The following is a 23,042-nucleotide window of genomic DNA, read 5'->3' as shown; positions in this document are numbered from 1 at the left end:
GTGACGGCACATGTCATGAGACGGAACGGTGGGAGTTGCATGGCAATATATCTCGGAATGGCTATGAAAATGCCATAATAGGTAGGTATGGTGGTTGTTTTGAGGAAGGTATATGGTGGGTTTGTGCACCGGCGAAAGTTGCGCGGCACTAGAGAGGCTAGCAATGGTGGAAGGTGAAAGTGCATCTATACCATGGACTCACATTAGTCATGAAGAACTCATATACTTATTGTGGAAGTTTTTATTAGTAATCGAAACAAAGTGCTAAATGCATACTCCTAGGGGAAGGGTTGGTAGGTGTTAACCATCGCGCGATCCCGACGGCCACACAAAGGGTGACAATCAATAAATCAATTATGCTCCGACTTCCTAAAATAGCGGTTCACCATACGTGCATACTACGGGAATCTCTAACCTCAACACAAGTATTTCTAGATTCACAACACCCTACTAACATGACTCTAATATTACCATATCCATATCTCAAAACTAATTGTGAGGAATCAAACTTCCTTACTAATCAATGCACATGAATATGGAAGTTTTTATTATATCCTCTTTGGATGCCTATCATATTTAGGACTAATTTCATAGCACACGCCAATTACCAAGTTACTTAGAGAGAGCACTCTCAAAAATATATAAGTGAAGATCGAGAGTTTTTATTTCTTCAAAATATGACACCGCCGTACTCTACAAATATTTAAGTGAAGCACTAGAGCAAAATTATCTAGCTCAAAAGATATAAGTGAAGCACATGCGAGCTAAATTGCCTAACTCAAAAGATATAAGTTAAGCTCATTGAGCATTCTAACAAATTCACGATGAGTGCATGTCCCTCTCAAAAAGGTGTGCAGCAAGGATGATTGTGACAAAACAAAAAGCAAAGACTCCTATAATACACGACGCTCCAAGCAAAACACATATCATGTGGTGAATAAAAATATAGCTCCAAGTAACGTTACCGATGGATTGAAGACGAAAGAGGGGATGCCTTCCCGGGGCATCCCCAAGCTTAGGCTTTTTGGTGTCCTTGAATTTGGCTTGGGATTTCTTGGGCATCCCCAAGCTTAAGCTCTTTCCACTCTTTATTCCATTGTCCATGAGAACATCACCCAAAACTTGAAAACTTCACAACACAAAACTTAAACAGAAACTCGTGATATCATTAGCATAAGAAAACAAACCACCAACTCTTTTAGGTACTATAGTAAACTTGATTTCCATTTAGATTGATGTTATATTATTGTATTCTCACGTTTTCATGGCTAGTACACCCCCCCCCCCCCCCCGATACTAACCATAGTTTCATCAAAATAAGCAATCAACACAATAAAAACAGAATCTGTCAAAAACAAACCAGTCTGTATCAATCTGTGTACTTCGTATACCTCTAGTATCCCAAAAATTCTGAACAATTATGAAAATTAGGGCAATTCGCATATCAACCAGCAGAAAAAATAATCAACTCAAAAGCTCTTTCTGGATAGGAATTAAAAATAATTTCGTGAGCACAAATTTTCTGTCATTTTCAGCATGATCAAACAACTATCACCAAAACTAATCATAAAGGTTTTTCTTGGCACAAACACTAATTAAAACATAAAAATACAACCATAACAGAATCATGATGGTGTGGACTCAACAAAACAGAAAGTGAAAAGCAAAAATAAATTCATTGGGTTGCCTCCCAACAAGCGCTTTTCTTTAGAGCCTTTTAGCTAGGCATTGATAATTCAATGATGCTCACATAAAAGATAGCAATCAGACACGAAGAGAGCATCCTGAAACATGTGACAAATGTATCTAAGTCTAACATACTTCCTATGCATAGGCATTTTATAGGAAAATAAATTATCAAGACAAGCAATAACTACCATATGCAAGGAAGAAGAAAGAGACAATATCAATCTCAACATAACAAGAGGTAATTTAGTAACATGAAAGTTTCTACCACAATATTTTCCTCTCTCATAATAATTACATGTGGTATCATATTCAAATTCAACAATATAACTATCACATAGGATATTCTTTTCAAGATCCACATGTATGCAAAGTTGACACTCTTTATTATTGCAATCATTATTATAAATATCATATTCATCATGAGGCTTAAACAAATTTACAAGAACATAAGAAAAATCATCACCCCAATCATGATCATTGCAATAAGTAGTGGACATAGCAAAACTAGCATCCCCAAGCTTAGGGTTTTGCATATTTTCAGCATATTTGACATTCATAGAATTTATAATAAAATCATTGCAATCATGCTTTTCTTTAAAGGGGCTAGCAAGTGTGGATGCAAGAACAATAATTTCACGTTTAACATAAGGAACTATAGCAAGTTGATATCCATAGGAATCATTAATATTGACATCGTGGCCACAAGCATAGCAAGCATCATGTTTATCAAGGGGAGATATTTCAATCATATCAACGGAATCACAATTATCTATAGGTTCATGCATATCATTATTTTCCTCCAAAGAACCGTACATTCTCTCAATAAATTCAATAACATAGGCATTAGAAGCAAAGTTCTCACGGCAGTAATTAAGTATGTCAAGATTTTCATATTTGTAGAGATTAATATCATACTTTTCAATCAAAGAAGCAACTTCATGAGCACCCTTAAAAACAACAAATTTTTCAATTTGATCGATATCATAATAGCTATAAACACCCTTTTCATAAGAAGATAAGATTTCATTATCATTAAACTCACATAGGTAGGGAAGGTGTTTTTTAGGGTTTTTAGAGCAACAAGTATAATCATAAATTTCACATAGATTCAAAGCATAGCATAGCAAACTATTTATGTGATGCCATAAGAGTCTCCCCTTTCCAGACAAACGGTGACGCACAAAATGAGCATGCTCATCTAAAGATTTCCCATCAAACAAGCTAGTTGGGGTTTCAGCACGAGCACAAAGGGATCGAAGATGATCCAAGTAGAAAAATTTAAGTGGATCCATATCAATAGATACTTAGCAAGCAAAGATGCTTGCATAATGAAGGCACATAGCACACAAGCAAAGGAAAGGCAAACAAAAAAGGCAAATATTTTTGTCAATTTTGTTTTTTAGAAGTGAGGGAGAGGAAAACGAGAAGCAAATGGAAAATAATGTAAATGCAAGAGATGAGTTTCCGATAGGTTCTTGGTAGATATGCTTCACTTGAATACTCCCCGGCAACGGCGCCAGAAATCCTTCTTGCTACCTCTTGAGCTTGCGTTGGTTTTTCCCTGGAAGAGGAAAGGGTGATGCAGCAAAGTAGCGATAAGTATTTCCCTCAGTTTGAGAACCAAGGTATCAATCCAGTAGGAGTATCAAGATGAGGCACCAATGTACCTGCGCAAAAACAAACAAACTTGCACCCAACACGAAAAAGGGGTTGTCAATCCCTTCACGGTTATTTGCAAGGTGAGATATGAAGGTGAAAAGTGCAACAAAGTATTTTTGGTATTTTTGTAGACCTGAATATAGGATGTGAAGTAGACCCGGGGGCCATAGTGTTCACTAGAGGCTTCTCTCATGATAGCAGGTATTACGGTGGGTGAACGAATTATTGTCGAGCAATTGATAGAATCGCACAAAGTCATGACGATATCTAAGGCAATGATCATACATATAGGCATCACGTCCGAGACAAATAGACTGATACTTTCTGCATCTACTACTATTACTCCACACATCGACCGCTATCCAGCATGCATCTAGTGTATTGAGTTCATAACAAACAGAGTAACGCCTTAAGCAAGATGACATGATGTAGAGGGATAAATTCATGCAACATGATATAAACCCCATCTTTTTACCCTTGATGGCAACAACACGATGCGTGCCTCGCTACCCTTTCTGTCACTGGGTGAGGACACCGCACGGTATGAACCCAAAACCAAGCACTTCTCCTATTGCAAGAATTATAGATCAAGTTTGCCAAACGAAACTCATAACTCGAAGAGAATTACAAGGATACGAAATCATGCATATAAGAGATCAGAGGAGACTCAAATAATATTCATAGATAATCTGATCATAAATCCACAATTCATTGGATCTCGACAAACACACCACAAAAGAAAGTTACATCGGATAGATCTCCATGAAGATCATGGAGAACTTTGTATTGAAGATCCAAGAGAAAGAAGAAGCCATCTAGATACTAGCTAGGGACCCGAAGGTCTGTGGTGAACTACTCATGCATCATCGGAGAGGCAATGGTGTTGATGAAGAAGCCCTCCGTGTCCAAATCCCCCTCCGGCAGGGCACCAGAACGGTCCCCAGATGGGATCTTGCAGAGACAGAAGCTTGCGGCGGCGGAAATGTATTTCCGTGGCTCTCTTCTTTGGTTTCAGGATTTTAGCGAATTTATAGGCGAAAGAGGTAGGGCAAAGGAGCCACGTGGGGCCCACAAGCCTGCCAGGCGCGGGCCCCCCCAGGCCGCGGCTAGGGGGCTTGTGACCTCCCCCGAGGTCTCCTGCCTTGGTTCTCAAGTCCCGTGCGTATCTTCTGTTATGGAAAAAATCATCCCACGGGTTTTATTCCGTTTGGACTCCGTTTAATATTCTTTCCTGAAAAAGGTCTAAAACACGGAAAAAACAGAATCTCACACTTGGCACTGAGTTAATAGGTTAGTCCCAAAAATGATATAAAATAGCATATTCATGCATATAAAACATCCAAAGTTGACAAGATAATAGCATGGAACCATCAAAAATTATAGATACGTTGGAGACGTATGAGTGTTTTATAGTTGGTGCTTTATAAGAGAAGATGGAGACTCAAATAAAAATAAAAATTGCATAAAGTAAATAGATAGGCTCTTCGCACAGGGAAGTAAATATTTGTAGAGGTGCTACATCTCAAAGCTTAAATTGAGAGATAAAATTATTTTGGGTGGCATGCTTTTCCTGTCAACAAAACGACTAAGAGTTTCCAATATCTTCCATGCTAAACAAATCAGAGGCGGTTCCCAAACTAAAAATAAAGTTTATTCCTTTTTCCTCCATTGTTTCACACTCCACGGCTAGCCGCATCCACGGGTACCGTCCATACCAACACTTCTCAAGGAATTTATTATTTGGCAACATAAAATAAATTATCTTTGCATTTTGGGACTCGACATCCCTATTAGCGCCATACTCTCATGCAATGACAAGTGAATAAACACTCATTTTGTGAGTACCTATTTAACATGGAAGATATCGGGCACCCCTCGCCGCTTCATGAGCGTTACATGCACACATAATAGAAATTTATTTTGAACATTAGAGTTGGCACACACAAATTTCACTTGGAACGGCACTGAAATACTGTATATAGGTAGGTATGGTGGACCCATTTGGCACAAATTTGGGTTTAGGATTTGGATGCACAAGCAGTATTCCCGCTTAGTACAAATGAAGGCTAGCAAATAGATGGAGAAGCGCCCAACCAACGAACAAAAACCATCATCAGAGAACATTAAACATAACTAACAATGAATAATGCAACACAAGTAGGATGTAATTTCATAGCATAATTATTGACTTCATGTTCATGCATGGGGAATCACAAACCTTAACACCAATATTCTTACTAAAGCATAATTACTCATCAACACAACTCACGTATCACTATCTTCATATCGCAAAACTATTGCAAAGAATCAAGTTTAACATCCAATGATCTTCATGAAAAAATTCTATTATATCCTTCCTGGATATCTATCACTTTGGGACTAATTTCATCTAAGACAAATTTACATTGCTAATAACAAGCTCTCAAACAGATATAAGTGAAGAGCGAGAGCACAAGTTTCTTTCAAATTTTCAACTCCCAAAATAATATAAATGAAACAAGAGGGTACTTAATAAAAGTTTCTAATAGATCCCAAAATAATATAAGTGAAGCATGAGAGTATATTTCTTCAAAATAACACCACCACCGTGCTCAAAAATATATAAGTGAAGTACCAGAGCAATTCAATCAAACTACTCTCAAAAGATATAAGTGAAGATCAATGAGTAGTCAAACAATTAAGTAGCTATATGAGGACTCTCTCTCAATAAATATTTTCAGATATTATATTTTATTTCAAACAGAAAATAAAACAAAATACACTCCAAGAATAGCACATATCATGTGGACAAATAAAAATTTAGGCTCAACATAGGCTAACCGATAGGTGTTGATGAAGAAAGGTGGGATGCGTAGCATCCCCAAGCTTAGATGCCTAAGACTTCTTGAAATATTTACTTAGGGTGCATTGGTCATCCCCAAGCTTGAGATTTTATATATCTTTCAATCCTCTCATACCCCGGTTTCACCTAAGTCTCAAAAACTTCCTCCACACAATACTTGAAAAGAACTCGTGAGATATGTTAGTGCACAGAATCATAAATAAACTCTTTATGTACTGCCAAGACAAGTTTCATAATAATTTTCAAACATTATATACTATTTACTATCATTTCCACAATTTATATACCAATATAGGCTATGAAACTATAGGATAAGTAGATAACAAAACTATGACAACAATGTGTCTAAACAGGACAGTCTGTAGCAATATATTTGAAACGTGTACTTATGTATCTCCAAAACTTACGAAAATTTAGCATGCGATAAAAAAATTGTATGAAAATACTGTGTAAGAATTTCATAAAATTTCCACGTTCCAGTAAAATATGATAATTCAAATACTACATCATAAGTTTCTGTTTTTTACAGCACACATCTCACATGCAATTCAAGCATTATAAAGGCAATTCTTGGAACCTTTATTGGAAAACAAGATTATAAATAACATTTAATAGAGAAAAACAAAATAAAATGATGCTCCAATCAAAACACATATCATGTGATGAATAAAAATATAGCTCCAAGTAAGATATACCGATAATGTTGGAGATGAAAGAGAGGATGCCTACCGGGGCATCCCCAAGCTTAGATGCTTGAGTCTTCCTTGGATATTATCTTGCGGGTGCCTAGGGAATCCCCAAACTTAGATTATTGCTACTCCTTATCCTCCTCATATTGTCATGTCATCTGAAACTTGAAAACTTTAATCACACAAAACTTAATGGAACTTCGTGAGATGGGTTAGTATGATAAATATAGATCATTCACTTAGGTAATGTCAAGGCAAGATTCATAGTTGTTCTCACATGATGCCTACTTCATTACAACATTCCTGTAATTTATATCACGAAGTATAAGCTATGGAAACACTAAAACAAGCAAACTATGAATGAAAAACACAATCTTCAAAAATAGAACACTCTATGAAGATATGAATTAAAACCATACTTCCATAACTCTAAAAATTCTGAAACACTATAACGACGCAGAGAATTTGCATACAAAATCTTTATAAAAATTTCAGAATCTCATGTAAAATCAGAGAAATTATGCATTGGACGTAAAAGTTTCTGTTTCTGTACAGAATCAAACAAGCAAGTATCCAGACTATCCCAAAGGATTTACTTGGCGCTTTATGGAAATAAAAGCTATAAAACATGATTAATAAAGTAATTTAATCGTGTGAGCACTCAAAAACAGAAAGGATAAGTGTTGGGTTGTTTCCCACCAAGCGCTTTTTTGTAATGCCTTATAGCTAGGCATAATGATTTCAGTGATGCTCGTATAGGAATAATAATTGAAACATGCAACAGAGCATCATGAATCTTATGACAAGCACATTTAATTCTACACTTCCTATGCATAGGGATTTTGTGAGCAAAAAAATTATTGTAGCAAGAATCAATTTTCATAGGAAGGCAAAACAAGCATGACTTCAAAACTTTGAACACATAGGGAGGAAACTTGATATTATTGCAATTCCTAAAAGTGTATATTCCTCCCTCATAATAATTTTCAGTAGCATCATGAAGGAATTCAACAATATAACTATCACATACAACATTCTTTTCATGATGCACAAGCATAGAATTTTTATTACTACCCACACAAGCAAAATTCTTATCATTCATAGTAGTGGGAGCAAACTCAACAAAATAACTATCAAGAGATACTTGATTGATATAATCCATGTGAAAATTAAAATCATGATGGCAAGTTTCATGGTTTTTATTACTCTTTATAACATACATGTCATCACCATAATCATCATAGATAGAAACTTTGTTGTCATAGTCAACTGAAACCTCTTCCAAAATAGTGGACTCATTAGTACCTAGAATTGACACTCTTCCAAACCCACTTTCATCAATATAATCATCATAAATAGGAGGCATGCTTTCATCATAATAAATTTTCTCATCAAAACTTGGGGGATAAAAATATCATCTTCATCAAACATAGCATCCCCAAGCTTGTGGCTTTGCATATCATTAGCATCATGGATATTCAGAGAATTCATACTAACAATATTACTATCATGCTCATAATTCAAGGAATTCACATTAAGCATTTACATAAATTCTTCCTCTAGCATTGAGCACAGTTTTCCATTCCAACATTTTCAAGAAAGACATGATAGAGATGAACAATATGAGACCACCTCAATTCCATTTTTTGTAATTTTGTTTTTATAAAACCAAACTAGTGATAAACAAGAAACTACAAGATTTAATTGCAAGATCTAAAGATATACCTTCAAGCACTCACCTCCCCGACAATGGCGTCAGAAAAGAGCTTGGTGTCTACTACACAACTTGTTCATGTAGACTCGTGTTGGGCCTCCAAGCATAGAGTTTTGTAGAACAGTAGCAAATTTCCCTCAAGTGGATGACCTAAGGTTTATCAATCCGTGGGAGGTATAGGATGAAGATGGTCTCTCTCAAACAACCGTGCAACCAAATAATAAAAAGTCTCTTCTGTCCCCCAACACACCAAATACAATGGTAAATTGTATAGGTGCACTAGTTCGGCGAAGAGATGGTTATACAAGTGTAGTAACGACAGTAGATATAGTTTTTTGTAAATTGTAAATATAAAAACAGTAATGTAGCAACTGTAAAATAGTGACAAAAATGTTGTATAAATTCTTGCTACTAAGGCCTAGGGTCCATACTTTCACTAGTGCAATCTCTCAACAATGCTAATATAATTGGATCACATAACAATCCCTCGACGTGCGATGAAGAATCATTCCAAAGTTCCTATCTAGCAGAGAACATAAGAAGAAATTGTTTGTAGGGCACAAAACCACCTCAAAGTATTCTTTCCAATCAGTCTTTCCAAGAGTTCGTACTAAAATAACAAGTTATCCTTTCCGATCGATCTATCCAAGAGTTTGTACTAAAAATAACACCATTGATACATATCAATTAACCCTAATGTCACCTAGATACTCCAATGTCACCTCAAATATACATGGGCTAATTATACGACATGCATCAAACAATTTCAGATTCTTCATATTCAGTCCAACACAAAGAACTTCAAGGAGCACCCCAAGATTTCTATCGTAGAACATAGTATTAAAATGTGCATCAGCCCCTATGCATAGATTACCCGAGCGTCACCTCGGTAATCCGCGAGTTGAGTACCAAAACATATATCAAGTGAATCACTTGAATACCCCAATGTCACTACGAGTATCCGCATGCAAGTCATACATCAAGTGCTCTCAAACCTGAATATTCAATCCAACATAACGAGATATTAAAGTGAAAGATTTAAATCTTCAAAACAATACCATGGGACAAACACCATATGATCCAACTATATTAACAAGGCCCGTGGTATATAAAGATCACGACATCTTAAGAACACGAGAGAGAGAGAGAGAGAGATTAAATACATAGCTACTGGTACAAACCCTCAGCCCCGAGGGTGGACTACTCCCTCCTCGTCATGGCCTCCACCGGGATGACGAAGATGGCCACCGAAGATGATCTCCCCCTCCGTCAGGGTGCCGGAAGAGGCTCCCGATTGGTTTTTCACGGCTACAAAGGCTTGCGACGGAGGAATTTCTCATCTAGAGTTATTTCTAGAGGTTCCTATATTTATAGGATTTTTGGGCGTTGGAGTCATGCCAAGATGGGCCACGAGTGGCCCACTTGGTACCACGGCGGCCAGGGGGCTCGCGTGCCCTGGTACCTAGTGGGCACCAGGGGGGCCCTCTGGTGGTTCTTTGCTCCAGTATTTCTCTTTTCTTCCAAAAACGTCAAAAAGTTTTGTCTAATTCCGAGAACTTCTATTTCTACGCAAAAAACAACACCACGGTAGTTCTGCTCAAAACAGCTTCGGTCCGGGTTAGTTCTAAATAAATCATATAAAGTGTAGCAAAACCATCTAAAGGTATTGTAAACATAGGCGAACAAGGCATGAATACTTATGAATTATCGATACACTGGATATGTATCAGTGGACAGTATCTTTGGTACATGAATTGATTCTTGATGCAGGACTCGTGTTGGTCAAGATGTTATTTAGACACATCCCCCACTTGGTTTGTAACAAGCACATCTCGATGGGTGACTTCCAATGCACAAATTAAGACCATATCTGGTCCCAACACAAATAAATGGTTGTAAGCAATAAAATACCTCATATTTGTGCCTATTTTTATTATAAGTGCTTCATCACCATTAGCTTGATTGATCGTGCCAAAAGTTGGAATTAATCCTTTAACAATTTCTTTCTCAAGACCACCATTCCAAGGGAACCTTCCTCTCACGGATTCGATAACCCAGGGTCACTTCTTGGGGAAATAGGTGTGAGGTATTTTATGTTCCGTTAGGAAGTATGAGTGTAGCCTTCAGCCTATCTACCAAAGCTATTGCCTCTTGGATGATTTGGGCTAGTGATGGTTGTTACGTTGATTTTTCTCGTCTTGGGAGCCTCATGTTGGCCTCCCAGCACGCGGCTGCTTCGAGGGTCTGCTGATTCATGTGGTCGATAAGCTCCAAGTGGATCTCGGCATGCTTGTATGCAATGGTTTTAGAATATCTTGTTGGAGACGGACGTATTGCTTCAGCGAGCATATTATTTTTGCTTCCCTTGATAGTGTTCTAGGATTGTTTCCCTCAATGGGTGTCACGAGGAACTCCTTGATAGTGTTCTTGTGATCCTTTTAGAGACGATGTTGCTGCACAATAAAGCACGTGTATGGAATCCCCGGAGTAAGGAGTTCATGGATCACGTCTTCCGGGGGTGTGGGCGGTGACAACTCTGATTGTACTATTGGTGTTGTTGCTGTTGTGGTCAACCGTGGCATGCTCTCTCTTGCCTCAGACTCCGCCTCTATGGTCATCACTTTGTGTGTAATTGAAAGCACAAATGCTCCCTTGGTGGTTTTGATAATTAATGACAACATACATTATCTCTTGGACTAACAGTTTCATCTAGTATATTTCCAAAAAAGTCTAAAGAATGGATTGACTAGGAATGGTGGGAAGGATCCCCTAAGATGCAAAGAACACCTATTGGCAAAAGCTCCAAGGTTCCACATTTTTTATGTGAGGAATCACAATTGATTCCATAGGAAATCCAATACCATTAAAAGGTGATGAGGTACTGATGATGATCTAGTTGCTCAAGTGCTTAGAGATACGCCACCAAAAGCCTCAACCAAATTCTCGCAAAAAGATTATGTCAAAAACCCTAAACCACCCAAATCAGTGGAACCAGGTTTTTCTCTTTGCTCTCACCGAGTTAGCCCCAGACATAACATGTGCCAAACCCTAGCACCACCCTCTCTTTCATGGAGAGAGCACTCAGAACGAACCAACACTTCCACCATCTAACAAAACACAACCAACGACGAATGCATCCTTAAAATACATGTATTGAGATCAAGATATTACATTCCTACCATATGATTCTTGATTACTAGCCTCCCCAAGTTGCATTCCACCCTATCATTCTCTCCTACCAAGCCAAATTCTATGAGATAGTGATTGAGTGCTGAGGAGACTATCTTTTGAAGCACAAGAGCAAGAAGTTCATCATCTACACACCATCTGTTACCTTTTCGAGGGTGGTATCTCCTAGATTGGTTAGGTGTCACTTGGGAGCCTCGAAATCTTGTGAAGTTGAACCAAGAAGTTTGTAAGGGCAAGGAGATCACCTACTTCGTGAAGATCTACCCCGAGTGAGGCTAGTCCTTCGTGGACGTAAGCCATGGTGGAATAGACAAGGTTGCTTCTTCATGGACCCTTCGTGGGTGGATCCCTCCATGGACTCGCGCAAATGTTACCCTCGGTAGGCCACCTATCGGAACCACGCCAAAAACTCCATGTATTCATTGTGTTTGATCTTCCAAATCTACCATCCTTTATATTTCTTGCAAATGCATGATATTCACATTATGTTGCTTGATCTCTAAATATGCATGTGTGGGAACTATTGGATGCAACTTAACTTGTGCAAAAATCTGTCTATAACTCAAGAAAATTAAAAACCGCTCATATTTCCTTTTAAGTGCCTATTCACCCCCACCCTCACCCCCCTCTAGACACCACTTCTTGAGCCCGCAGTAATGCGTTCGGTTGTGAGACGTACTCGTCAATCTCACCTGTGACCTCTCGTAGGGGGTCTGTTTCTGTGGCGGACAAAGCTTTCTAGTCATGTAGGCCTTTCTTTAGCTAGTGAAGCCATGGTTTCCTCGGTATCAACGTGTTCCTAGGAGGCCACCTCTTCTGTACTATTTTCAAGATCGGAGAGCGAAAGTAGATCGGTTGTGTAGACGATGCAATCTGATATTGTTTCATCAAGGAAGTAGTCCTCTGGTTCATGGTCGATGTGGCAGTTTTCACAGACCATGTCAACGAACATATGTCTTTATGGAAGTGTTGATGTAGGTTCTCTTTGTACGCAGTCCCTGAGTTCCTTAGTGCGGACCAAAAAAATTGTTGAGGTTGAACGGTGGGGTCACCGAAGTTGTGATCATGTCACGTGCCTCGCGTTGATTTAGAGGTAAGCATAATCGAAGATCGACGCGAGCATTGTTGGTGAAGGTAACGCTGCCGACATAGATTGCACATATAGGGTGGACTGGTGGGTTGATGTCGACCCGTCCCTCCTTGTCCGTGGTGAACATGAAGGATCCAAAAGGCATGTTTTCCCACGGCGTAAGGCCACCGGAAACATATGAAGATTTGATCCAAGACCGGTCTCCACCCAGCGCCGCTCGTGCATGGCACGCCCACTGACGGTGCAAAATAACATCAGATCCCTTGGTAGTGGTCCAAACGTAGCTGGAAGTCTTATATTGGAGGTTGCACAGAGGGTTTATCCAGGTTCGGGCCTTTGGAGAGTAATACCCTACGTCATGCTTGCTTATGTTATTCATGGTGGATGGGTACCTCGTGCGAGGGGTTATAATGGTGTATGACATTGGTATTGAGAGTTGCTATATAAGATGAGATACCCTAGAGGGTTACCTAACCTTCCCTTATATAGGCGAGGAGGTCTAGGGTTTACATGATGACAAATGAGATCTCGGGCGCCCCCACCCTGAGCCTTGGAGGACACAAAGGTCTCTAATGTTCCTTTAGGGATTCTCCCCTACAACGGGTTGATCGGGCCCCTCGTCGACCTAAAGGTCAGGCTCCTTTAAGTGGTCCACCCCGGTACTTGGCACCGTCACGAATAGCCTAAAATAGATATGTGAAAAAAAATTAAAATGTGTGATGGGAAATGAGATTAAGTGGATGCTTACACCTGATGGAAAGTTTACAGTGAAGTCTTTGTATATGTTTCTAATTAAGATGAATTGTGGCTTTTCATAGAAATTTCAATAGAAAATTAAGGTGTCTACAAAAATTAATGTTTTCTTGTGGCTTTTGAATAAAAAGAGTATTTTAACTAGAGACAATCTGCTCATCAGAGGGTGAAAAGGTGACATGTGTTGTGTTTTCTATGGCCAGGATGAGAGCCTTAATCATCTATTTTTTGCTTGTTCAATGGATAGAGTGATATGGGGTCTTCTTAAGTGTGCTTATTTGAATTCCATTCTACTCAATGTGAATGATTGCTTTGATAGATGGATTGGAACTTTCCCGAAATTTGACAAGAGATTAGTTCTTTTTGGTGTTTCTACTCTTCTCTGGTCGACCTGAAAACGCCGAAACGACATTGTATTTAATAGAAAGAAATAATGTGATCTGATGACAACTATAAAACTAGTGTGCACTTAGATAAATGATTGGGTTGTGTTACGGATAAAAGACCCACATGCAAAACTTCTAACACTAGGGGCAAAAGTAGTGAGTAGCAAGTAAAGTTTACCCAGCATCGTAGGGCTGGAGACTGGGTGTTCTTCGCATTGGCGGTTGATTATCTTCACTGGTGGGTGCCGTGGGGATCTTTAGACTGCTCCCTCCCTATGTTTCTTGTTTCCTAGCTGAACTGGTGTGTGGTAATTTTTGTTTAGCAGTATGTGGCGGTCACACTACATTCTAGTTTGTTTCTTTGTGCCTTAGCACTGTGGTGATGTGATGTAATATAATTTTGTTAAACTTGACGGTGGTGGGTTGATTCCCCAGCTAAATTTGGGTATGTGCGTGTGTGGTTTGTAGTTCTTAAGACCATGTGGTTTCGTTATTAAGTACAATTTGCTATACTTGCGTTTTTCACTTAAAATTTACCGATACACAAAATAAATAAAAAACATACATGTCAAAAGAAAATCTTCCTTTTTACCGAAGAAACATAGGTTTTTCACCCAAGAGTGCAAGCTCGCAGGAATCGCTCTCAATATCCATATAGATTGGTCCCTTTTTAAAAGGTATTTTTTTGTATCTTCTAAGTATTGTAGCAAAAAAATTGAGTTTTCCTATATACCTAAATAGTTGGTTTTTACTTATTCTAATTCTATCGGCATGCAACTATGGCAATTCATGATAGCATATTGTTAAAACACCCACATTTAACGTGTAGTACTCATATTCAATTAAAAAAATGGTACTCATATTCAATAAATATTATATAACTAACTTATACTCACTTCTCTTTTATTTACTCTGCATATTAGTTTTGTCCTAAGTTAAACTTTCACTCAGTTTCTAGAAAAAAATATAACATCTACAATACCTGACCAATACCGTTAGATTCGTCATAAAATACATTTTCAGATCCATGCATATTTGTTACTATAAATGTATATTTTTCGTATAAACACGGTCAAAGGTTATAAAATTTAACTTAGGACAAACCTAATATACAAAGTAACTAAAAACAAAGAAAGTGTGTATTTTTGTTTTAATTATCATATTGTTATTTGAATATTAATGTTTCATATAATTAAGTATAATTGGAAAAAATACTGCAACAAATTTTCACAAATATTTTTATTTGAGAAGAACAAATTTTCACAACTTTTTTTTTGACAAATTTTCACAACTGGGCGCGAAGTTTTCATCTCTAGTTTTGCGAATGAGAAAGGCGTAAGGCCCATTGAGTAACCTAACCGGCAGGCCGTCGGTACGAAAGCCCATGTGAGGAAGTGTCCCGAACCTTTCCCAAAATAGAAAGGCTCGTCCTCGTCTTCCCCTCCTGCCCAGCCACCCCAGTGAGTCCACTCCACCGGATCCCACTAGCTCTGCACGGCGAGGGCGAGAGCGAGAGCTCGAGAGAGCGACCAAGCTTCTCCGGTGATACACAAGAGGCTCGCCATGTCCTCGGGCTCCTCCGCGATCGTGGCCGACACGGCGCGCGGGCACTACCACCTGAAGATCGACGGCTACTCGGTCACCAAGTTCGCCCTCCCCAGGGAGCAGTGCCTCAGGTCTCAGCCATTCTCCGTGGGAGGCCGCCTCTGGGTCATCGAGTACTACCCCAACGGCGACCAGCTCGTGGGCGTGAGGTACATTTCCCTCCACCTCGTCCTCGACGACGTCGTCGCCGGAGAAGTGCGTGCGCAAGTCCAGTTCGGCTTCAAGGCGGACGAGGAGGAGGAGATGCGCGCGCACTCCTTTCTCAAGAGGCGGGGACGGAAGCCCGCGCCGCTGAAGCTCGGCAAGGTGGAGGCCCGCGGCGCTGGTGTCTGGGAATGCCCCAAGTTCGTCAAGAAGAAGACCCTGGAGAATTCGAAGCACCTCAAGGACGATTCCTTCACCATCAAGTGCGACATCGTCGTCCTCAACGAGTTCCGCACCGAGGACGGGCCCGCTGCGCCAAGATCCATCGCTGCGCCCCCGTCCGACCTGGGCCGGCAGCTCGGCGACCTCCTCGCGGCCAAGAAGGGCGCCGACGTGGTCTTCGAGGTCGGCGGCGAGACGTTCGCGGCTCACCGGTGTCTGCTCGCGGCCCGGTCGCCGGTCTTGAGCGCGGAGCTCTTCGGCCCGATGACGATGAGGGAGAGCGGCGCCGCCGACCTGATCCGTGTGGCCGACGTGGAGGCGCGGGTCTTCAGGGCGCTGCTCCGCTTCGTGTACACGGACTCATGGCCGCCGGAGACAGCGGAAGAAGAGGAATTCGCCATGGCCCAGCATCTGCTCATGGCAGCGGACAAATACCGCATGGAGAGGCTCAAGCTGATCTGCCAGGAGAAGCTGTGCAAGAACATCGCGGCCGGCACGGCGGCGAGCATACTGGCATTGGCCGAGCTGCACCACTGCCATGAGCTCAAAGGCGCATGCTTCCATTTCCTCAGCTCTCCGAGGAACCTGACGGCAGCCATGGCCGCCGACGACTTCGAGAATCTGCGCACAAGCTTCCCCTTTCTTGTCAAGGAGGTGATTGCCAAGTGCTCGGTCGACGCCTAAGATCAGTGATGGTTGATTGATCGATCCCCTCATGTTCACTAATTATGCTTTGCTTGCTACCGGCAGTGCACGGATGGTTAATTAATTAGTACTACTAGTGCCTAGGTAGCGCTGGGAACCATTACACTACAACGTCTTTACTACTGTAATATGGTATGCATGCTAGTTCTCTTAGTCTTACTAGCAAAAGGGCTCATGCGTTGCAACGGAAGAAAGAAATACCACACGGCACACGCTCTTAATTTATAAAAAAATATCTATAATTTGAGAATTTATAGTTACGATACAAATAAAGAGGTCTTATCCTACAAAAATGCAGTTCAAAATTTCACAGGTCTTCTATTTTAACACGGCTTGCATATAGATTTTATACGTACAAAGAATCAGTCAAGTGACCTTCAGTTTCATCTCTAATCCTGATTTTGTTGACGTGTTCATTCCCAATCCGGATGAGTACCGGTATGAAAGAAAGACGAATAATGACTTATTTATTAAGATTGCACCCTAGATAGTATTTTTATTAAACGTTTAACAGATAAAATAATATCATATTTAAATTCTACATATTTTTCTAATCAAATTTCATGTATAATATGTTAAATTTGGAGTTACGGTTGAAAAGATATGAGTATTTAAAAAAATATTTAATATATACTACGAGTTTAATGTCATAAACAGTAAGGGCTTTTTTGTAAAATCACTTCGATGGGTTTTTCGACGAAAGCGATAGCCTCTTTATTATTAGGTAAAGATGTGTAATATTGTTTCAGAAATGGTACTCTGGTTTTTAGTTTGCTTGTCATGTTCAAAATGGCTACATCCACCATGTGTGCAAAACTTGCCAATTAATCAGTAATGAAGGGTATTGTGAGCATCAGGTGATATTGCTGGTTCGATCTCCACTTCTTCTGTAAAACAATCGAAATCGAGAAACATTTGTTCTGGAAATTCATTGGCTAACCCGTTATGTTCACCATTACACCCTCCTTTCCAAAATATAAGTTTTCTTAAAGATTTTACTAGGGACTACATACACCCTTCGTTTTAAAATATAAATCTTTTTTAAGATTTCACTACGGACTACATACAAATGTACATAGACATATTTTATAGTAGTTTTGCTAATCCAAAGTGCCCGTTGTATCCACGGAGGCCAATCACAGCATGCATCTTCCATCTATCACTGTCCACTACAACGTGCATATCGATTTTGAACTATCCGACGCTATGATTTTGTATGCAAAGGCCGCAGAGATCTCTTTCATTATCTAACAAAACACAACCAACGACGAATGCATCCTTAAAATACAGATAAAAATACTCGCTGAACGGGAAGAGTAAGTCATTAGATTCTGATAAAACAATCTCTGACCGGCAGGGTCTAAATTTAACCTGAAGCAGCAAATAGAAGAAACCCACTCATTGAGTGCAATGCTAGCTTGTGATCATGGCATGCTTGGCCTGTGCGAATCAAACTGTTACCTCATTCAATCCAGTATCGTAAAGAGAAAGGCCCGGTTAAAACAACACCAGCAACCAGGCAGCCTCAGGTTATTCAGGTGTCCATGCAACGAGGCGCACAGATGACAAAACGGAACCGAACCAAAATTCTTACAAAAAGATGCACCATACTGCTCTGAGTTTGGCACTAATTGCCGTGGCGCGATGAAAAAAAAAGGTTCAGCTGCGGTTTATTTTACTGCCATGGCATGTCAGCGTCCCCTACGTTTCCGGCGATCGACTAAAATTTGTATACCATCTGTGACGTGTACCCTAAATCTTTGAGAAGGCCAGTGACCTGCAAAAGAAACCCAAATTGGATTGATGAAACGACTAAAAGGGAGCAAATAAACGCTGTAAATATAGTGTGGAATCCCTTGTTAGCTCTTGACAGCTATATTAGATGGATATGCAAAGAAGGTCATTTGCCTATTCAGGGTTAAGAATCATAGTCCTGCCTTATTCCAATTGAGTATTACCGAATTGTAAGATTGTTAACTTGCAATCAAATGTACTGTTAATGACTAAATAACATTTGCATTACCTCGCCTTGTGAATAATCCTTTGCCTTATCTCCAGATATGTGATTCATCATTCCAGGAGGACCACAAACCTGACCAAATGAGAACCACGAAATTAAAAAGGTTTCTTAATAATCCAATTATAATATAACAATGAAGTTAATGATATCCATAAACAATGATTCATTGACACTGAGAGAGATAACAAACAAGCTACCATAGACAAAATTATTCAGATGATATGTTGCTAAAGGCACAGCATGTTAAGAAATGTCAGGAACTACTCACAAGAATAAGAGAATCCTCCCCTGGGCCTGGCAAACCTTTCAAAACCATGTCCTTTGATATGTAGCCAACACCACCCCTCCAGTCACTTGATGGTTTATCAACTGTATAAAATACCTAAAATTTTGCAAGGATGTCATGCTTAGCAGTAACTTCACACATGTGGCAATGGAGCAACCCCAGCAATACAACAATGCTAACCTTGAAATTAGGATAGCTGCTGGCAAGTCTATCTAACTCCCTTTTCAGCAAGATATCATCTGGTGACACATTGGCGTAAATCAAGGAAACCTAGACAACAAGAACAAAGAAAGAAAAAGATTAGAGTATACAGGGAACATTAACCTAATGATAGAACTACTGATGTTGTTCGTGAAAACTATATATAGAGACGTTAATCTGCCCTGCAGCATCGCTGATTATGGGATAGTGTTGCAATGTTCAGGACTTCAAGAACAGTATACTTCTCAACAAAAAACATATGCATCAAAGGAATGCATGAAATCAACGCAAAGAAGCAAAATTGTGATGACAGTTTACCTGAGTGTTATCATCAGGGTTTTTCAGGATGGCCCTAACAACTTGCAGCATTGGTGTTATGCCAGTACCACCAGCAATCTGGAAGCATAGGAGTAAATTGTATTTAGTATATTTGATACGGCTACAGCTATATGCTTTAATAGAAACAAAAAGGAAAAGAACAAACTGCTTGGAAGCTGTTAAACTAAAGTTATAAGTAAATAAATAACGTGAGTATTAGTTTCTCAGCATTGGCCTTGCTGAAATCAATTAAGAAGGTAAATGCTTTGCTAAACTCAAGTTTCTGCCTTACCATGCCAATTTGTCTTTTCATATTTGGGCTATATCTGAGCTTTTCAATGGGCCTATAAGGGAAAGACTTAGTCATAGAGAGGCGATAATATGTGAGGCCGCTAAATAAGATTTTCATTTCACTTTACCCTTTGACTTCGAGAACATCTCCTGGCTTCAAACTAGCAAAATGCTGACTCATTTTCCCATCAGGATAAACCTGTGCAATAGAGAAGATTTTCTCAGTATTTCGTGATTCCATTTTCAAAACAAGCTTGCAAATTGCAATATCATAATAAAAAGAACCATAAATATCCACAAGCAACTAGCAGCTTATGGAATGTAGACATCAATTTTTGGGATACCTTGATTAATAGGTCGAAGTGTCCTTTAGAATCTGGGTCAGAGATAGGCGTGTACCTGCAGACAACAGGATAAAAGTCTCATTTAAATTTAATTGATCGAAAGTAATATTATAAATTAGGTTATCGTATGCGAAAATGGAGAACAGCTTGTGTGTGTGCTTACGGGCGAATAACGTATTTTCTTCTTCCCTCCACTTCCTGACCTATGGGGGCCCTGAAATGATATAATTGTTTTTAATATTTAACATATGTGCAATAATGTGTTTGCTTAACAAAAATGGCATTATTCTTAAGCAATAATTATTATTATATTAGATAGAACAGAGATTTACGTTATGATTAACAGAACAGCTGTTTAAGTTAAGGTTATTAAAACATCATCAGGATCTATGGCATTTATTTATTCATTTTGCATGACTGCGTTTAAAGTTCAGTTAAAAAACCTCTTAGTAGAGATATCTTAGGACTTGGAGACATTAATAAATAGAAATACCTTGTTACGAGACATGAGGCAACATCCAGGCCCAGCTTAGTAGATGGGTCAAACGAAAATCTGCCAGATGAAATCACTTGCATAAGACTCAGAATATGAGAACATTACAGATGAACTTACAAGATAAAACACATGATAAAGAGCTTATATTTCAAAGAAACATTGATTTCCAAATGTAAGTTTGCGTCATTTTGGATTCTTTATGATCTACTCTACTAATAATTTAGATATGAAAATTGAGCGACAAAAAAAGAGAAGTTGTTAACATGAACAATGGAAATCGAAGGTCAATTCAGTAACCAATACGTACATGCATTGAATTGAAACATATAGATATGCTAGAAGATAATCTACACAGCACCAATATAACTGTGTATACTATCACGTAACACAACAAGCTATTTGATGCAATCATGTTATCACAACAGTAGAACTACGGTAGCCATTACCTGAATAGCTCTGAATCATGACTAACTGTTGCCTTCTCCTGGAGCTTGAATTCTAACCATTTCTCGGGGTTAAGAGCTGAAAAGAAGAAGATACAAAGCATTAGTTTACAACTAAGCACAACTGATATGTATTATTGCACACTGAAATAACTGAATTGTCTAACAAAAAGGACCGCTCTAAACTATCATAAGCTAGGAGCCTAAAACTAGAGTTTGGACTCAGGATAACAGGATTCACAGACTTTGAAGTTCGAAGATCATAGCACTGGATGTCATATCTGATTCTAAGCAACTAAATCTTGTAAAAAAAGCTACTAAGCAGTATATCACTTTGGAATAAGGCAAGGTAGTCAAATTAGGGCCATAAAGGCCACTATACTTAAATGGCTAGACATAATTCTTCACAGCACGGTTTCTATCCGCTCATGTCAAAATCCAGCATTCCAGCATCTGACAACATAAGTTCATGTACACTAAGTAACTGACAGAGGCACCAGACATGTCTCAAGTAACAGTGAGAGGCCTTGATCTATTGGTCATAACAAATGGATACTTGGCAATGCCACGCATTTAGGGTTTTGTCTTGTGTATTGTGGGATCAGCCTCCTGGCCGCTTGGATTGTACGACACATTTTTCACTCTCTACCAGTGCATCTATACACAAAGCTCTTGTGTTTTCTCAAAACAGAAAAACAAACAGATAATAGGACATTTTTTACTGCACTCCACCGATGTTCCTAACCCAACAACTTTATCTAGAAGTCGGTTCACCGCGAAACTAAAGTGTGGAGATCGACCCTTATGGGTGTACACATCCTTTGCGAGTTCAATTGCAGAAACACACATCAGGCATAAGATCATGTTCGTTCATTTGCTACCGATGAAATGGCATGACATGACAAACGAGATGCAGATTTACAAGCAGAATTGTGTAAACTGACAAACCCCTACACCCACTAAATCGAGAGGAACTTCAAATTTCAAAACGAACGGAGCTGGAGCTCACCAACTTTGGCGGCGGCGTCCTCCCCCTTCTCCTCCATGTGCGCCTGCAAATCATTCGGCGCCGTGAGGCAAACAGAAACCTCGCTTCTCCCCCCTACTAGCCACGACTAGATACGAAGAAGAAAAAAAACAAAGGGTAAACGGAGGGGAGGCGCAGGCAGGTCTCGTACGATGGTGGGGTTCGACGAGGCGTAGAAGAGCGCGGCCCCGCCCGCGGCGGCGGCGGCGGCCAGCGGCGCGCGGCCGCGGTAGGACCCGGCGAGCCTACGCATCAGCAGAGCCGCCATGTTCGAGGCGGGAAGGCCGCGTCGCGGCTGAGGGATCCGATCTGGCTAGGGGCTCCTTCGCCGGCGCGGCGTCGGCGGTGGCGGAAATGAAGCGGTGGGCGGTCCGTCTCGCAACGGAAGCCGATCTGGGGGAGTGTGGTGTGGTGTAGTGGGGTGACCTATCTGTGTGTACGTAGAGATTTTGTGTGGGCTTTTGGCGTTTGGCAGTGTTATCGAAAAAGGTTTTTGTCCCGTTTTCTATATAAAACAACGATTAATGACGTATCGATACAAATGTACGTTACTCCAACACACACCCAAGACGGGATACATTGGTGTTGATCGCAGCAACATCACTCTTAGCACTACAAGAGTAACCGGGGCTCAACCGAAAACACGCCACCGCGAAGAAATGAAGTCGCATACGACGAACGAGGGCTTCAAGACGGCGCCTTGAGAAAGGAGACGACATCGAAGTGTCGCCACCTTCCGATCCGAGGATCGGAGTTTCCCCTGAAGCAGCACGACACGCGATGAGAACTGCGACGACGCATTCAAGAAGGGAACGAGCTTCGCCGTCGCCGGTCCGTCCGAAGATGAAACTCGTTTTCACCCGGCCAAGACTCACCTCCATCGATCGCCACACCCCGGCTGCCACGCCGCCCACACGGCCATGGCTATC

At 40.1% G+C, this 23,042-nt stretch overlaps 2 protein-coding genes across 2 annotated transcripts; one reads left to right on the top strand and one right to left on the bottom strand.

Moving 5' to 3' along the window:
- The first annotated feature begins 15,447 nt into the window (after positions 1 to 15,447).
- Positions 15,448 to 16,840, top strand: LOC123439562 (BTB/POZ and MATH domain-containing protein 2-like). Its single transcript, XM_045116258.1, has one exon. It carries the CDS (start codon positions 15,575 to 15,577, stop codon positions 16,664 to 16,666), a length of 1,092 nt encoding a protein of 363 aa, XP_044972193.1. The 5' UTR covers positions 15,448 to 15,574; the 3' UTR covers positions 16,667 to 16,840.
- Positions 16,841 to 18,088: 1,248 nt separating this feature from the next.
- Positions 18,089 to 22,535, bottom strand: LOC123443042 (NADH-cytochrome b5 reductase-like protein). The gene is made up of 13 exons (XM_045119269.1): positions 22,265 to 22,535; positions 22,096 to 22,138; positions 21,090 to 21,165; positions 20,641 to 20,700; positions 20,311 to 20,361; positions 20,148 to 20,202; positions 19,932 to 20,002; positions 19,805 to 19,856; positions 19,513 to 19,590; positions 19,174 to 19,263; positions 18,976 to 19,089; positions 18,711 to 18,779; positions 18,089 to 18,464 (listed from the first exon to the last, which is right to left on the bottom strand). The coding sequence occupies exons 1-13, from the start codon at positions 22,379 to 22,381 to the stop codon at positions 18,408 to 18,410; spliced, it is 933 nt and encodes a 310-aa protein (XP_044975204.1). The 5' UTR covers positions 22,382 to 22,535; the 3' UTR covers positions 18,089 to 18,407.
- Positions 22,536 to 23,042: the final 507 nt, after the last annotated feature.

This window comes from Hordeum vulgare, chromosome 3H (genome assembly GCF_904849725.1).
Source record: "Hordeum vulgare subsp. vulgare chromosome 3H, MorexV3_pseudomolecules_assembly, whole genome shotgun sequence".
NCBI lineage: Eukaryota > Viridiplantae > Streptophyta > Magnoliopsida > Poales > Poaceae > Hordeum > Hordeum vulgare.
The sequence above is the reverse complement of the archived record's forward strand: the minus strand, read 5'-3'. Positions and strand labels throughout refer to the sequence as shown.

Excerpts from the sequence above, each read along its gene's own strand:
- LOC123439562 (XM_045116258.1), top strand. The coding sequence starts at position 15,575 with ATGTCCTCGGGCTCCTCCGCGATCGTGGCCGACACGGCGCGCGGGCAC.
- LOC123443042 (XM_045119269.1), bottom strand. The coding sequence starts at position 22,381 with ATGGCGGCTCTGCTGATGCGTAGGCTCGCCGGGTCCTACCGCGGCCGC. Across the intron at positions 20,701-21,089 it reads CATGATTCAGAGCTATTCAG|ATTTTCGTTTGACCCATCTA; the intron begins GTAATGGCTACC and ends TTCATCTGGCAG. Across the intron at positions 18,465-18,710 it reads AGGATTATTCACAAGGCGAG|GTCACTGGCCTTCTCAAAGA; the intron begins GTAATGCAAATG and ends TTTCTTTTGCAG.